At 47.7% G+C, this 17,271-nt stretch overlaps 1 protein-coding gene across 7 annotated transcripts in view; it reads right to left on the bottom strand.

Annotated features, from left to right (window-relative positions):
- Nucleotides 1-269: 269 nt before the first annotated feature.
- SHROOM3 (shroom family member 3) overlaps nucleotides 270-17,271 on the bottom strand; it is a 216,357-nt gene continuing 199,355 nt past the window's right edge. For all 7 annotated transcript variants that reach the window (XM_083398147.1, XM_083398152.1, XM_083398149.1 and 4 more), the window contains 6 exons: nucleotides 14,984-15,060; nucleotides 11,498-12,361; nucleotides 9,880-10,395; nucleotides 5,535-5,688; nucleotides 4,042-4,314; nucleotides 270-1,859 (listed from right to left, as the gene is read on the bottom strand). In XM_083398147.1, the coding sequence (XP_083254273.1) occupies nucleotides 1,521-1,859; nucleotides 4,042-4,314; nucleotides 5,535-5,688; nucleotides 9,880-10,395; nucleotides 11,498-12,361; nucleotides 14,984-15,060 (2,223 nt within the window). In that variant the 3' untranslated portion in view covers nucleotides 270-1,520. The remainder of the gene's footprint in view (nucleotides 1,860-4,041; nucleotides 4,315-5,534; nucleotides 5,689-9,879; nucleotides 10,396-11,497; nucleotides 12,362-14,983; nucleotides 15,061-17,271) is intronic.

Here is a 17,271-nt window from a genome sequence, read left to right as displayed (position 1 = left end):
GCCCACTTTTTGCTCTACCCATTTCTGCACCTGCCCACCCCCCCAGTTACCCACAAGAGAATGGGGTCTGAAAAATGTCTCCCATCTAAACAAAGGGGCAGTGCTTTCAGAAGAGTGTTGAAGAAAGTGTGGGATGGGCAACTCTACCTGTGCAACTTTAACGCTTCCCACCTCAGTTTTGGGTAAGGATGGCTCTTGGGGGATGGCCAGTTCCAATGGGGTTTAAGCAAAGCACTGCTACATTTCAAAGAAACAACCAAGGCTAGGGATTTCATTTCCGTTTCCGTTTAAAGCAATCTATAAATAAGGACATTCAATGAACCACCTCAAGAAGTCATTCAAATAAGTTTGCAGGCTGCATGCAGTTCCATGCTTTCTCTTGTTACTGTTTTTCTTTTTGTAAAAAATAATAATATCACAGAGCCCAAGAGAGAGAGTCTCAAGGAGGAAGTATCTCTTTGCTTCAGTTTCACGTTGACTCCTGAGTTGTTTGGTTCACACAAGTGCTTGTTCCAACGGCGGCGGCTTCGCACTGCAGATCTGGAAGACGGGATTTTGCTGTGCAATGCAATTCGTGGAAAGGTCACTTACTGGCAACATTCACTGGGCACCGAGAGAGATAAAAAGCTGCAATCCAGTGACCGCCTCGATGGTACACGGGTAGGGACCCTGCTCACGGACCGCCACTGGATCCCACCATGCAGGGGAGGGGGAGGAAAAGGACAGAGCCATAGCACTCTGACTGGGGATCCTTGCGCAGGGAAAACGAGATGCCAAACTGCACCCACATCCAACGTCTGGGCTGACATTCACCAAGTACATCTTTCTGCATGCAAGCATCCTAGGATCCTGGCCTGTAGCTTTTCCTGCTAGTCCTTTATTTAGATATGGTGTGTGACTATGGGTTTTTTGGGGGGTGGGGGCAAGGGTGTTCCTCTTTTCTTTTCCCATGTGAAGTACAAAAAAAAATATTTAACCATTTCCCCCCTACGTACACGTTGAAGTAGAATCGATAACTGGTTAGCGTATGTACAAAATCTTTACAGAATTCTATCTTGTAGCTTTAAAAAATATAAATATGGATATTGTTCAAGACAGCAGGTCTCTCATTAATATTTTAATTAAGGCTTCATTATTGTATATCCTTCATTATTTTAACGACCGTCAGGTGCTCAGAGGGGGGAGGGGGGCAAGACTCCTTCAGCAGGGACAGCTTGAGTTCATTTATAATTAGCTAACGACCTCCCTCGTAGAACCTGCTGCCAGTCTCTTCTGCATCTTGCTTGGCCGCAAGAATCCAATGTATCCCACACAGATTTAAGTCGTGATCTCCGGGAGAAGACGAAGAAGAAAAAGAAATCTTTCCGTGCTGTTTATTCCCCCACCCCACCCCAACGTTAATTAAAAAATAATAATTAAATCCTCCCTCAATTCTTTTTTTTTTAAAAAAAAAGTTAAAAGAGGTTTCTGATTAAATAATTCTGAGAAGAAAAGGTTTGACGCAGCCGCGTCTGGAAAGGTCAGAGCGAAGATGCTGGCGCTGGAGGTTGGCTGGTTCCGATGGATGTTGGAGGTTCTGCTCCCTTTCTGCTGCTAAGCACGAAGTCCGTGGGGAGGCTCTCCAGAAGGCACTTGAGCTGTTCCTGCCCTAGCTTGATCTTGTCGTCCAGCTCGCGCTGTTCTATGAGCAGCCCAGACTTCATCTTCACAAAATGCTGGTAGTCTCGGAGCTGCTCCCCCGAGAGGTAATTGCATAGGATGTCCAAGACCACGTGTTCTCGCCGGTCCAGGTTTTCCTTCAGTTCGCGGGCGTCTTCGTGCTGGCCAGCCAGCATCTTCCGCTTCTCGTTCAGAGAGCTCTGTCCCGCGTGGGGTGGGAGGGAAGGAAAAGGGAGAGGTTTAGCGCCACAGCTCTTCCGGCTAAAATTTGCCCCTGTCTATTCCCTTCCCCACTGTCGCAGTGCATTCCTAACTACGTCTGCTTAGAAGCAGGTCCTATTAAACTCCACGGGGCAATTCACATGAATGTCTGCAATCTATTCCATTCATGCTTCCAAGAATAGATGCGGTTCTGTTCTGGCATCCCACACATGGGGGATGCACAGAATGGACCACACTGAAGACCCATATTGTCCCTCTCACCTTCTCTAAGTAGATTTTAAAAGTTTCCAAGCACAATTCAAAGTGTTGGTGTTGACCTTTAAAGCCCTAAACGGCCTCGGCCCAGTATACCTGAAGGAGCGTCTCCACCCCCATCGTTCTGCCCGGACACTGAGGTCCAGCTCCGAGGGCCTTCTGGCGGTTCCCTCATTGCGAGAAGCAAAGCTACAGGGAACCAGGCAGAGGGCCTTCTCGGTAGTGGCGCCCGCCCTGTGGAACACCCTCCCATCAGATGTCAAAGAGATAAACAACTACCTGACATTCAGAAGACATCTGAAGGCAGCCCTGTTCAGGGAAGTTTTTAACGTGTGACATTTTATTGTATTTTGGTCTTTGTTGGAAGCCGCCCAGAGTGGCTGGGGAAACCCAGCCGGATGGGCGGGGTACAAATAATAAATTATTATTATATATTAAAAAAATAACTGCCCAGTGAATGGGATTAGGGCTGCGGTCTGAGAGAGAGAGAGAGAGAGAGATTTTCTCCCAAGAATGTGTTAGATCAGGGTTAGATCATGTTAGATCTAACATGTGGCCCTCAAGGCCTTTTGTGGCTGGCCCTCAGCAACATTTGATGACTCACACCTGCAGCTGTCACACTGCCTTCCCCAAGCCAGGCAAGTGAGGTGCCGGGCTCAGACAGGGTCCTAGAGTCCTCATACTTCCTTCCGAGAGCCTCACTTAGCCAGCTTTGGGAAGGCAGAGAAAGGATTGGGGTGTGGGCTCACATTTTGGCCTCGCTCCCTCACCCCGCATAACAAGGCAGTGTGCGGCCGGCAGGTTCCAAGTACAGTGGTGCCTCCCAAGACGAAATTAATTCGTTCCGCGAGTCTCTTCGTCTAGCGGTTTTTTCGTCTTGCGAAGCAACCCTATTAGCGGCTTAGCGGTTTAGCGCTATTAGCGGTTTAGCGGCTATTAGCGGCTATTAAAGGCTTAGCGGATTAGCTGCTAAAAGGCTATTAGCTGTTTAGCGGCTTAGAAAAAGGGGGTGCGGAGCGAAAAAAAATCTCAAGACTCGCAAGACATTTTCGTCTTGCGAAGCAAGCCCACTGGGAAATTCGTCCTGCGAAGCGCATCGAAAAACGGAAAACCCTTTTGTCTAGCGGGTTTTCTGTCTTGCGAGGCATTCGTCTTGCGGGGCACCACTGTATTCTTGCAACCCACTTGGTATGAAAAGTTGGGCCGCCCTGTGTTAGATAAAGCCAACCTGAGCTGATCTTGCAAAAAGAAAGAAACAAACAAAGAAAGAAAGAAAGAGAGAGAGAGAGAGAGAGAGAGAGAGAACTGGCTAATAATAAGAATAAGAAATTTATTTATATCCCTCCCATCTGGCTGGGTTTCCCCAGCCACTCTGGGCGGTTCCCAACAGAATATTAATAACACGATAAAAACTTCCCTAAACAGGGCTGCCTTCAGATGTCTTCTAAACGTCTGATAGTTGTTTATCACCTTGACATCTGATGGGAGAGTGTTCCACAGGGCGAGCACCACTCCCGAGAAGGCCCTTTGCCTGGTTGCCTGTAACCCAGCCTTTCTCAAGCTGTGGGTCCCCAGATGTTTTTGAACTACAACTCCCACCACCCCTAGCTAGCAAGGCCAGAGCTCAGGGATGATGGGAGTTGTAGTCCAACATCTGGGGACCCACAGGTTGAGAACCACTGCCGTAACCTCACTTCTCGCAGGGAGGGAACCGCCAGAAGGCCCTTGAAGCTGGATGTACATGTCTGGATCACAAGACAATTGCCCTGTGCTGCTCCTGGATGCAAGAGCTTATGGTGCTTGGTTTCAACCCACTTTCATTGCCGAAGACACTGCTGTAGGGAAGCGCCACTCGTGCGCAGGCAAGAGTGAACATTTGTGCGCTAGTTTTCTGAATCCACCTACCCGTTCTTGGTTATCTGCATCCTCACTGAGGCTGCTGAGAACGTTCTCCACCCGAGCGAGGCGTCCTGAGAGCGAAAGCAAGAGATTGACCACCTTATCCAGGTCTCCGATGAACATTCTGTATTTTTCAAACTCATTGGGCTTGCATAGGCCACTGATTAAAGCTTCAACTTCCTCTCCCAAGGCATTGTTGAGCTTGATGTCTGCCAGCAGACTCTCCTTGGCTTCTTTCAGGGTCTCCAGCTTGTGGGACAAGCTCTCAATGAGTTCAGCCTGGTGGGGCAGAATTGAGCAAAAATCATCCTCTACTACTATGTCAGGCAGCCGTCAAAAGTTGGTGTTTGGAAACTGTGGCCCTTCAGATATTCCAATGGACTCCAGTTCCCATCAGCCACAGTCAACGAGTCAACGAGGACTAGGATGATGGGAGTTGTAGTCCAGCAACATCTGGGGAACCCCGGATACCCAACACCTGTTTTAAAACATGTGTCTGAACATTCCTTATGAATTCCTCCAGCCAATAAAAGTTATGTATACTGTACTGAAAATAATAAAATTTTAAAAAGCTATGTATACAAAGAAACTAATCAAGAATAAGGGTTCCATTACGGATGCTATTGTGATAAACAATTCACAATTGTTTGACCTTCTAAGGAACGATGCTGTGCAACAATGTTCTCAGTAGTACAATACAGTGGTACCTCGGGTTAAGTACTTAATTCGTTCCGGAGGTCCATTCTTAACGTGAAACTATTCTTAACCTGAAGCACCACTAATGGGGCCTCCTGCTGCTGCTGCGCTGCCGGAACACAATTTCTGTTTTCATCCTGAAACAAAGTTCTTAACCCGAGGTAATATTTCTGGGTTAGCGGAGTCTGTAACCTGAAGCGTATGTAACCTGAAGCATATGTAACCCGAGGTACCACTGTATAAGCTTCTTTTGCTAGAGAACTAGAAGGCAAGTTGGAGAATTTCGCCCTGGGGACAGAATCACTTGCCTTTGTGTAAATAAAGGGAAAATGCCTTGTCTTCTTCTGGCACCATGGAGTCACTGCATTAAGAGACCTCTTAAAAATGAAAATGAAAAGCCACCCAGTCTCTTTTTGCTTGCACAGCACCGACCAACAGGAGGTCATAGGTACACACTGAATTAAGGAATTAAGCTGACCAATGGAAGCAGGTTTACTACAAATATCTGACTTGAGCCAGAGATTAAACTATTTCTGTTCTCAACAGAAGACCGCAGATCTTCAGAAATCTTTTATGTTTCAAAAGGTAGGGACTTGTCAAATTTCAGCTAGGAGCACAAACCACTTGGATTTTGTGCATGAACATAACTGCCATTAATTAGTCTTAAAGGTTAGAAGCATGATTTTTCTTGTTTAATTCTGCCCTTGCAGAGTGCAATCACAGATCCCTGGGACTGACAGAGCTCTGGTTATGATCACGGCTGACCTTGCTTCCTTCTGTGCTGAGAGATGCTCAAAACTCACCTTTTTCTCATTGATTGCCACCTGCTCTTCATCGCCACCTGTTTCCTCTGGCAAATCCTTGATTTTGTTCAGGAGTTCGGCTTTGGGTACTGATATGTTGTAGTAAGCTGAGCACGAGGCCGGCATTGAGGCAGACGATTCTTTCTCATCTTTCCTAAACCACGGCAGAGAACAGATACGTATGTAGGAGTCTGGGACATACACGGCTGCCATTCTTGTGCCGATGAAGAAACACGCATACACAAACTGCAGAAGGAATTTTGAACTCTGCCCTCGTGCCTTGCTTTGAGATCCCAAAGCCATGGCTTCTTTGGTACTTTCCCCACAAGTAAGTGAATTTAATTGGGGATTGCCACCAGATGGCGCAAGTTTAACTATTTTTAAAAATGGTTCATGCTTAATCAACATTTCCATGCATATACAGGTAGCACAGGGACGCGGGTGGCGCTGTGGGTTAAAGCCTCAGTGCCTAGGGCTTGCCGATCGAAAGGTCGGCGGTTTGAATCCCCGCGGCGGGGTGCGCTCCCGCTGTTCGGTCCCAGCGCCTGCCAACCTAGCAGTTCGAAAGCACCCCTGGGTGCAAATAGATAAATAGGGAACGCTTACTAGCGGGAAGGTAAACGGCGTTTCCGTGTGCGGCTCTGGCTCGCCAGAGCAGCGATGTCACGCTGGCCACGTGACCCGGAAGTGTCTTCGGACAGCGCTGGCCCTTGGCCTCTTTGAGTGAGATGGGCGCACAACCCTAGAGTCTGTCAAGACTGGCCCGTACGGGCAGGGGTACCTTTACCTTTACCTTTTTACAGTTAGCACAAGACTGCCTAAACCGCTCCCTCCCACTAAAAATCACTGAGAGTCTTGGCAGACCACTTAATGATTTTTCTCCCTGGTGTGCAATGGGCTGTGCTAGGTGGTGAATGATTTGTAATTTCATTTTTACTGCTCTTTTGGTTCTTACAATGTAATTTTATTCATAGCTGTCAACTTACAGATTTGAAAATAAGGGACCAGCGGCCTCGAAAATAAGGGATCAGCAGCCAAAATAAGGGATTTTTCAAGCACAGGTATGTTCAACTTCTGAGCCCCTCCGAGCCAAAGGCAGAAAGCCCAGCCAGCAGCCAAACGAAGCCTCAAGGAAAACCACCGTCACCTCTCTGCTGGGAAGCGCTGAGCAAAGGCGAGTCCCCAGGCAATGCAGCCGATTTGATCAGCACAAGGCATGCAAGCTCCACCCCCCAGTCGTTCTTAGACTTCTTATTGGGTGAGCAACGCAGCCAAGCAACACAGTTGGAGCCTCCCTCCTCCCTGGCTGGCAAGGAGGAAGGGAGAGGAGCTGCTTCCTTTGAAACCCGGGAAATTTAAGGGACATCATCAATAAGGGACAGCAGCAGGACACGGCGCTGGGATAAGGGACTGTCCCGCCAAATAAGGGACAGTTGACAGCTATGATTTTATTGCATTGCCATTTAAATTCAGGAGAACTGCGATTGCAACTGTTCTTTGCCAACATGCCATGGACCACCTGAATGAAGCGCATGGGCTACTGACAGTCTGCATCTAATGCCCAAATGGAGCCCCCTCCAGGCCACACCCCTTCCCAGGCCACGCCTCTCACTGGCCTTGCTTCAGGAAACCAAAAGGTCCAATCAGAGTTTAACGACATATTCCAGCCAGGCGAGAGCACGTCAGGAGATTGCGAAGCAGGATTGTTAAAGGCAGTGGCCTGGGAGGAGATGGTGTGTGGCTGGCGAGAGCCGTGTGGTGTTGGGAGAGTCCCAGAGGCCAGACAGAGTGACTTGGAGAACCAAATTTGCTCCCTGCCCCACCAGACTGGAGGCTCTGCTCCTCCTGCACTCCAATAGGTTTCTGAGAAATCATAACCGTTCCCTGAACTGAACTCGAGAGCCACCAGAAGAAAGAGGTGCTATTCATTCTGCACATTCCTCTCAAGCTGCAGGATGGATTGATTCTTAGATATCGTGTGCTTTCTTTCAAAAGAAAGTCCTTGCAGAGATTATGTGACAGCCTACCCTTGCACCATTAACACAGACAAGGAAAAATCAAGCTGTGTCCCTTTTCCCTGGAATAGCTCTTTGGGTGCTTTGCAAAAAGAAAAGCCGGCGCTGTGTGTGCTTCTGTGCATTAAACCAGCAGGGATGGATTTGTTGTAGTTTAGTGATTTAGTCGTGTCTGACTCTTTGTGACCCCATGGACCAGAGCATGCCAGGCACTCCTGTCTTCCACTGCCTCCCGCAGTTTGGTCAAACTCATGCTGGTAGCTTCGAGAACACTGTCCAACCATCTCATCCTCTGTCATCCCCTTCTGCTTGTGCCCTAAATCTTTCCCAACATCAGGGTCTTTTCCAGGGAATCTTCTCTTCTCATGAGGTGGCCAAAGTCTTGGAGCCTCAGCTTCACTATCTGTCCTTCCAGTGAGCACTCAGGGCTGATTTCCTTCAGAATGGGTAGGTTTTATCTTCTTGCAGTCCATGGGACTCTCAAGAGTCTCCTCCAGACCATAATTCAAAAGCATAAATTCTTCGGCAATCAGCCTTCTTGATGGTCCAGCTCTCACTTCCATACATCACTACTGGGAAAACCATGGCTTTAACTATACGGACTTTGTTGGCAAGGTGATGTCTCTGCTTTTTAAGATGCTGTCTAGGTTTGCCATCGCCTTTCTCCCAAGGAGCAGGCGTCTTTTAATTTCGTGACTGCTGTCACCATCTGCAGTGATCATGGAGCCCAAGAAAGTAAAATCTCTCACTGCCTCCATTTCTTCCCCTTCTATTTGCCAGGAGGTGATAGGCCCAGTGGTCATGATCTTCGTTTTTTTGATGTTGAAGGGGACGACAGAGGACGAGATGGTTGGACAGTGTTCTCAAAGCTACAAACATGAGTCTGACCCAACTGCGGGAGGCAGTGGAAGACAGGAGTGCCTGGCATGCTCTGGTCCATGGGGTCACGAAGAGTCGGACACTACTAAACATCAACAAACAAGAACACCAGTGTTCCGTACAGCCCATTTGCACTTCGATTTAAGCCAGCGACGCAAAGGAATATTTGAACTCACGGAAAGCCTGTTTGGGGCAGGAAGTAGCTGCCCTATGGAGGTCCTTATGTGTCAAGGGAACCCTATGATGGTTCCTGACAGAGAGCTCCACATTACACTCAGCACTGGTCAGCTGACTGGTGCTGACAGCAAGCTTTCCTTGCCAATGAACTGGGGAGATTTCACCCCTCCCATACCCAAGAATCTCATGAGCAGTCTGCTGATTCTGCAGAGAGGAGGAGGTGTGTTCTTATATCTACTTATTCTGCTCCAGCACCTCAGAGAGAGAGAGAGTCGGTCAGAGAGAGAGTCGGTCAGTTAGTCAGTCAGGGAGAGAAAAAGACTGAGTGTTATCTCTGTGTAGATAAGGTCGCTGTAGAAAGCAGCTGTAAGACTCAGTGCAGTCCAGCATCTCCATTTGTATATAGTTTGTATAGTACAGTAGCTGTTAGTGAATAAAAGAAGATATTCTTCAGCACTGTTGTCCGAGTGATTTATGCTCTGCTGTACTCTGCTGTACAACGACTGTCTTCTTGTTGGAGTGATTTGCGGTGCTCACAGCTCTGAGTTGTGAGTCCACAGCACTTAGACCTGTTCCTGTGAGGAAGGTGGTCTTTGGAAGTGCTATCCAGCTCGCCTAGCCCAGTCAGGGCTGAAGTGGATGAGTCCAGTTGGTGACACTGGCTCAAGGGCAATGCTGACATGCACAACTGGGAAGGCACTTCAAGGCTTCTGATCGTTATTTGGCAGCTGCATCTCCACCCATCTGACATAACAGTTGACATCAGCTGTGGGCGTGCTTTGGGGGAAACATCCCCATTGGGCAAACTGGAGAGAAGGAAGATTTTAACACCCAGGGGCGCTTCCAGATGGGCTTGTTTATGGAGCATTCACCCTGGTTTTCTTGCACAATATTTGCCTGGAGGTTATGCAACATTGCCATCTAGTGGTTTTTACTCTGTGAAATATCCCAACTATTTTCTAAATGCGGGAAGTCCGACAGAAACGACGTGGAAACTGCACTGGAAGGTGCAGGATAACAAGGACCAGATGGCGACATCGCATAACCTAATAATAATAATAATAATAATAATAATAATAATAATAATACACCTGCGATGAACGTTCAATGCGCAGGTAACGTCATAAAACCTCTGCACAAATTTTGTGCAGGCATATCAGGATGGGTGCCTGATAAACAGGCAGATGGAGCTTAAAACATGCCCCATCGTGTAAGTGGAGTGTAAAAAATATCTGCTCTATGGGGTGCAAAAACCTTAAGAAAATGGGACTTACTTGCTATCACTGGGCAGGACAGAGCCACTGCCAGAGCTGTTGGCCCTTTTCTGCGTCATTTTCCTCTTCGAGTTCTCTCGAAGCATCCTGGCCCCGCTGGGAAATATTCCTTCCATCAAGTCCATCGTTGTCTTCATCTTGGAATCGGGGTCCAGGATGTCGGCCAGCGACTTGTCCTTGTGGATGATCTCCTTTGCCAAAGCCTCCTCCTTGATGTCCTCCGGGGTCTTCATCTTCCCTGGGTTACTCTCGGGGTTGAGGTCACCGTTTTCGGGCTCCCTGCTGGTGATGACAGGCATGAGAGGCTGGCTGGCAGGAGCTTCGCCAGGCAGCCCCTGAGCGGGCAGAGGCGGCTGTTGTGCTTGCGAGGAAGGCGTGGCGCCATTCGCATTGGGTCCTGAGGTTCCGGCAGGGGGCGGTGATGCAGCCCGGCTGCTCTTGGCGTTGGCAGTGGAGGCGGAGTTTGGTCCCGTTTCCTTTCTCTCGCCAAAGTTCCTGGGAATCCTTTTGAAGTTTCTGCCAATGAACACGGGGAAGAGCTATTTTAAACCAGGGTTTCTGAAACTCTGTGCCAACACGCCTCTCCCAAAGTCGTTTGAGCCTCTCGGTCATGTGCAGTAACCATCAAACAAGGCCAGTCATTAAATGCATGCCTACTAATACGAATATGCCAACTATCAAAAAAAGAACAGTGGTTCCTAAAGTGGGTGGTACCGTTCCGGGGGGGGGGGCATGATCTACCAGGCAGAGGGTGCTAAGAGGCAAGGGGTCAGCAGGGGATATAAATGACTATCAGACTTGGAAAAGCTGGCATCACTGGATGAAGTTCATCAATTTTGTTGAATTAGTTAAACTAAATATTTTTAATTTGAACCATGGGGACACTGGGGGCGAATTTATGGAACCAAGCGGGCCGTTCATATCCCCCCCCCCCCCCCAGTTTAGGAACCACTGAAATAGAATTAAATACTGCCTGGATATTAACTGCCATTGAACATCTACTGAGGTCAAATATAATCAGAGGTTACATGCCAAGGTTTCAAAAGCTTAAGTGAGCACTGGGCAGTTTTTATTCAAAGAACAGTTGACCTCAACAGCTGTAAAGTTTTTGGGAGCAAATATATGGTTAGTTTGGAACAAACAGATCAAATAAAAATTGAGGCTCTATGCACCCTTTAAAGTTATTGTTGCTGGAATCCCAAGAAACCAAACATGAAGAAGAAGAAGAACAACAACAATAATAATAAATTTCATTTATACCCCGCCCTCCCCAGCCAATACCGGGCTCAGGGCGGCTAACACCAGACATAAAAAAAATTGCTTAAGATACAACTTAAAAACAAGATTAAAATACAACATTAAAACGCAGCCTCATTTCAGTAGAAACTCAAATCAAGAACTTTCTGGGGATGAAAAGTCAAATCTTCACCAAGGCCAACTATTCAGACTGGTCCTACGTGGGCCAGAAAAAAGACAAGGAAGTCCCTCCCCAAGTAGGAGTTCGATCACAGAAGGAGAAAGGAGAAAGGAAAGAGGGGAGGGGGATCAAGTTGATTCCAAGCCAAGAAGGATTGCTTGCAAAGTAAGAGCAGGGAAGGGTGTTCAAGAAGAGCCTTACCTGAGTGCAGACCCTTCCTCTCCAAGGCTGGCAGCGTTCCCAGCTGCTGGCTCCTTCTCTTCCAGAATGCCAGCAGGAGGAGGAGGGAATTCTTCCATGGTGTTTTCAACAGCACTGCTGGGGCTCTGGGTGGGGAGTGGCGGTGGAGGGGGCGAAAGCTCATAGGCGGCATCCAAAACACGAGGCTGGAAGAAAACGTCGTCATCGCCCTCTTCCTGAGGAGACACCTGCAGGCAAGACTCAGAGATGCGGAGGGACAGCCTGCTTTGGCCAGAAGGAGTCTCTGGCTCAGAAGAGGAGCTGTTTTGCGATGGAAGGCTTTGCCACCTCTGGAAGGCCTTCTGCCCAGATGTCTGGAAAGGCATTGCGCTTCTGGAGGGGCCGTCATCTTTGATCCGTTTAATTGTAGGTGGGAGGTGCCTTAGAGGCAGTGTGGCCTTCCATCTCCAGGTAATATCTTCCACTGGCTCTTTAGGTGGGCCGTTGGAACTTTCCGGAACCTGGCCCTGAACAATGTCATCCCTCTCAGGTCTGGGGTGCCATCTTGTGACTAGGTTTTCACTGGCGACTTGGAAATCTGAGGGAGCTGGTATGGGGTTAGCACCGTTAGATGGCGACCAGCCAAATCTGGAAGGGGTAACAAGCCTGGCACCTGGCTTAGGTTCAGGATGATAACCCTTCGAATCTGCTGAAGGTGAGGAAAATGCTGAGGTCCTGCTGAGGTGTCTGAGGAGATCCGGAGCTTTCTGTCTCTCATTCGGAATGAACGAGTTGCCGACACTCTCATTGCTATGGCGAGTGTGGGGTCGATATTGTGTGAACGCTGATTTCTCCTTCTGACTTCTTTCTTTGCTGCCAAATGATCTAGGACAGGGTATAAAACTAATGAGTTAAAAAAAAAAAAGGCAATCAAGCTGATGCATCAATTTTATATCAATGCGGGCTCCAGGCTTTTGCAATAAAAATAATAATAGTAATAATAATACCCCAAGTTCAAATGCTGCAAAAATTCAGCAATGAAAATAAAACCTGCACAAATGGAGAACCTTTGCACGCACCCAATATTCTCATTATACTGCAATTATCTGTGTTCTTGCTGAACGTGTTATTTCTTTTATCAAGAACACAGGCCGTGGAGGAGGCAGGCTGAAAACATGCTGTGTGGGAGGGGAAGGTTTGGGTGCATGAAGTAAAAGCAGAAATCTTCTGTGCCAAGAACAACACATAGTCCGCTTCTGATCTCCGAGCCTCTATAACTATGTTCCTTATGCTTACAAGCAATTTTCTCCCCAGTGTTAAGGACTGGATGTTTGCTTTTTAAAAAAATGTGTGTACACCTCACAGTCTCCACATGGCACCATGATTGCTATCTGATATTCATTCCTATTGCATATTTTTATCCCTTTTTTTCAGATAATAACGCCTGTTTGTCTTTCTCTTGAAGTAGTTCCTTTTGCTTTAGCCTAACATTCACTATCTCCTGCCAACCTAGCAGTTCAAAAGCACGTCAAAGTGCAAGTAGATAAATAGGTACCGCTCCGGCGGGAAGGTAAGCGGCATTTCCGTGCGCTGCTCTGGTTCGCCAGAAGCGGCTTAGTCATGCTGGCCACATGACCCGGAAGCTGTATGCCGGATCCCTCGGCCAATAAAGCGAGATGAGCGCCGCAACCCGAGTCGGCCACGACTAGACCTAATGGTCAGGGGTCCCTTTACCTTTAACATTCACTATCTCTCTTTCTTCCAGCTGTTGCTCCCTGAAAAGGTGTTTCAACTACTCAGTTTTATGAAAAGCCTTTATCAAAGGCTTCCTTGGAAGCCCACAAACCCTCACTTCCTTACGGATGGTGAAGAATTCTCTCTGGCTTATTGATAGCTTCAGAATTCTGGCAGAGCCGTGAGCTAGGCTTTCTTTTCACGAGGCCCACCTTGGCTCATCTTCAATAATGCCCAGTGCTCATTTGCATATTTAGCTAGTCTGCTGTGAACTATTGCTTTTCCAACTCAACCGGTTCCCTTCTTTGGAGCGGGGGTGGGGGAGAGAACTGTGAAACAATTCCTGAACACAAAAAAAAGCTGTCCGCCAGAGGAATGCGCTTAATGTAACACATTCATTGCTGATGCAGCAACAGCATTCCGAAGACCTTAAGACGGTAATAAGCACTTAGGAATGTCAGGCTTGGCAGCAAGGCATATTACTTAATAGCCCATATCCTGCTCCCGTTGGCTCGTTTCTCTGCTAGTGTCAATCTCGTTACTTAAGAAGCTGCATGCAGAAGCCAAGTCATAAAAAGAGTCTCGGAACACTGATTAATTGGGAAGGATGAGACGACAGCCAGGGTTGCTTTCACGCAAAGACCACTAAAAGCTATTCGAAAACTGTTTGCTAGATTCCCACGGGGCAAAAGTCTTGGCTCCTCTGGCTTCATAATACTTTCCTAGAAACTAGGCACCGACGCCAAGGCTGGCTTAGCTGTTGCAATTCCAAGTTAATCACTCTTCTCTAAAACTCTTTATTTTCAAAGCCATACATCAGCGTTTGCAAACCTGGTGCCCTCCAGACTACAGCCCCCATAAGCACTGGGCGGCACAGCCATGCTGGCTGGAATTGATGGCAGTTTTAGTTCAAAACACCAGGCGGGCACCAGGTTGGCAAAGGCTGCTCCAAGCGATAAGAGGCTATTTGTGGTGCATCAAAAGAAAGCAGTGTCTGAATCAGCTGACTCAGAACATGAGCTTGCACCTCCTTCACTGTGACCCCTGCGCCTCTCCTGATAATGTGAACATTTTCCATCAAACGGTTAAGAAGGGCTGTGTGGTTACGTATCATACCAATGACGCACAGAACCACATGATGTGTGCTAGCAGCGTGGGTGGGAGGTATACATGCATTATCCAGAGCTGCTTTGGAACAACCATGGAGGTGTCAGCAGTAACCATGGTTCAAGGTAAAGTTTGCATGGCTATTGCGCTATGAGTGGGCACAGAAAATCCAATAATCTTTTGTCTCTGAGCAAGAATGCAGTTCGCAGGGAAAACATACCTTTGAATTTGTTTTAAAAGTTTTGGGCTAGTTTCTGTGCCAATCTTTTCAGATATTATTTGATTCCCTTACTGCTTCGGAGTACACCTTGAACAAAACAGGGTTTTGTTTTTGTTCCAAAGGCAATTGTGGATTTTATTTTTTTAACCTGCTTCTCTGGATGAAGATGTGTGCAAGCTTTCCCCCCTCAGCTATACATGGGGCAAGCTCACCTTCTATTTTTTATGCACCCCCCCCCCCAATATAAGGTGATCAGAACCCTTTCATTTAACATTCATTATGCTATTACAGTATTAAGATACTACGACTATCTTACTATTAGTTTCATTGTGTGCTGTGGTTTTTAGTGGTGTGTTTTACTTATTCTTACAGAAACTGCTCTGTCGTCATTTGGTAGTACGTGACACACACAGAGAGAGAGAGAGAGAGAATGAATAAGTACCTACCTGGTGCCAGCAGCCACGACATAGAAAGGATCTTTCACAAAATGGCTGAACTCACTACTTTCTCCCATCAGGATGTCCTTAAGGAGAAAGAGAAGCAAAATTAAAAGCAAACAGAAAACTGAACATTCTGCAGGCAGGCATAAATACTGCTTTAGAAGTACAGGGGTACCTCTGGTTGCGAACGAGATTCGTTCCAGAGGCCCATTCGCAACATGAGCAGAACGCAACCCGCATCTGCGCGTGTGTGGGTCATGATTTGCCGCTTCTGCGCATGCCGTCATTTTGAGCGTCTGCGCAAGCGCGAGAGGCGAAACCCAGAAGTAACCGTTTCCAGTACTTCTGGGTCACCGCGGAACACAACCTGAAAACACGCAACCTGAAGCAAACCTAACATGAGGTATGACTGCGTAGGATGGTAATTAATACGTGCATTTATTTGTTCAAATATTTATATTCCACCTTCTAACACAATCTATCATACCACATTCTATAATTAAACAACCATGGGTGGTACAGTGGTGCCTCGCAAGACGAAATTAATTCGTTCCACGAGTTTTTTCGTTGCATGAGTTTTTTCGTCTTGCGAAGCATCACTGCATTTAAACACTGACAACTGCGGGGAAGGGGGGGAGAAGCAGGACAGCTGCCGCAGCCGGTACCTCGGACTCACCCGCGCGTTGTGGCCACCGTGCAACGCGGCTGCTGGAGGGCGGCGGGGCTCAGGAGCACGACTCGGCGGAACCGCCACCAGGGAGAGAGAGGCACTGGCGGCAACGGCTCTCTGAGGGGAGCGCGCGAGGGGGGTGGGCAGCGGCGTGAGGCACCAACCATGAGGGAAGGCGGGAGGGAGCCGGAGGAGCGGGGAAGTGAGCGTGCGTGCGTGCGTGCGTGCAGTGCGCGTCGCCATGACACGAGAGGCAGGGCCGTTTCGTCTAGCGAAGCAAGCCCTTAGGGAAATCCGTCTTGCGAAGCACCTCAGAAAACGAAAAACTCTTTCGTCTTGCGAGTTTTTCGTCTTCCGAGGCATTCGTCTTGCGGGGTACCACTGTATTTAATTTTACGTTTTACCACATGTTGAGGTTCCTGCATTGCAGGGGGTTGGACTAGATGGCTCTCTGGGTGCCCCAACTCTACCATACTATGGTTCTGTGGAATATTAGCTGCTGGAAACCACAGGAGGGGAGAGTGCTGTCACGCTCAGCTCCTGCTTGCGAGTTTTCCACAGGCATCTGGTTGGCCACTATGAGAACAGGAAGGATGTTGGACTAAATCAACATCTGACATCCAAAACATCTGACGTCCAAGACACAGGGAGACTTTGCTGCCAGTTTAAATTCACCTGCACAATTACATTCTTACCTATTAAGATACAGTGAATAGTTTTTCAAACAGGAAAAGCCCAATTCTAGAACAAGGCAAAGAGCCTGGGAATTTGCACACAAATATAGTTGCCGGATGTGAAGAGATGCATGTTTTGAGATCAAGGAGCTCACAACTCAATCTATAATTCTCCACTCCAAAGATTGTCCCCCCCCCAAAAAAACCCCCTCAAAGTTTGCCTTGCTTTGTTGTTAGATGCAAAGGCGGTAGCCAGGACAGGGTGGGGAGTTTTAAGTGCTTGACCAAATTTATAAGCCGGAGATTTACCCGGCACGCAGGCTGAGACAAGCTAAAAGAGGAGACGCAGAAGAAGATGGAGAATGTGTGGTTGAAGACAGATGGGCCAGCAATTCTGCATAGCTATCAATTTCCTCAGATCTTTAAACAAATTCCTTCAGTGACACTGCAGTGTAATTTATAGTCCGTCTGCAGGGAACAGTATATATCCCTTTTAAAAATATATAGCAAGCCAAAAGCTGAGGCACGTCTGCTGCTGCAACAGATAAAAAGGCTTTGGCAAACCTGATTTTTTAAAAAAGGAAACAGGGAACAAGGGGGGGGGGGAGGAGAAGATCCTGTTTTACTTTAACTGCTACTCTTTCACTGTCCTCACCCCCTTCTCTTGTCCCCTTATTAAAAACATGTTGGGGTTTGCAGGAAAACATTCATATTCAAACCACAGGCTGGCTGCAATTAAATTGACCAGGCCTTGGAGAACCTGTGTGGCCACAGAGCCTTTCAAACCCTCCAATTCAACTTAGTTCCTCCCTCTTTGGTCACATATACACCAAACATTGGCTTCCCTCCAAAAAAACCACCCTGAAACTGAATCAGCAAGACAGAGGGCCTAGGATGGACTCACAGGTCTTTGGAACCAGTGAGATGCCCTGTTCTGGCTTGGGATGCAT

The sequence above is a fragment of the Podarcis tiliguerta genome, assembly GCF_965153285.1.
Source record: "Podarcis tiliguerta genome assembly, chromosome: 9".
Classification (NCBI taxonomy): Eukaryota; Metazoa; Chordata; class Lepidosauria; order Squamata; family Lacertidae; genus Podarcis; species Podarcis tiliguerta.
The sequence above is the reverse complement of the archived record's forward strand: the minus strand, read 5'-3'. Positions and strand labels throughout refer to the sequence as shown.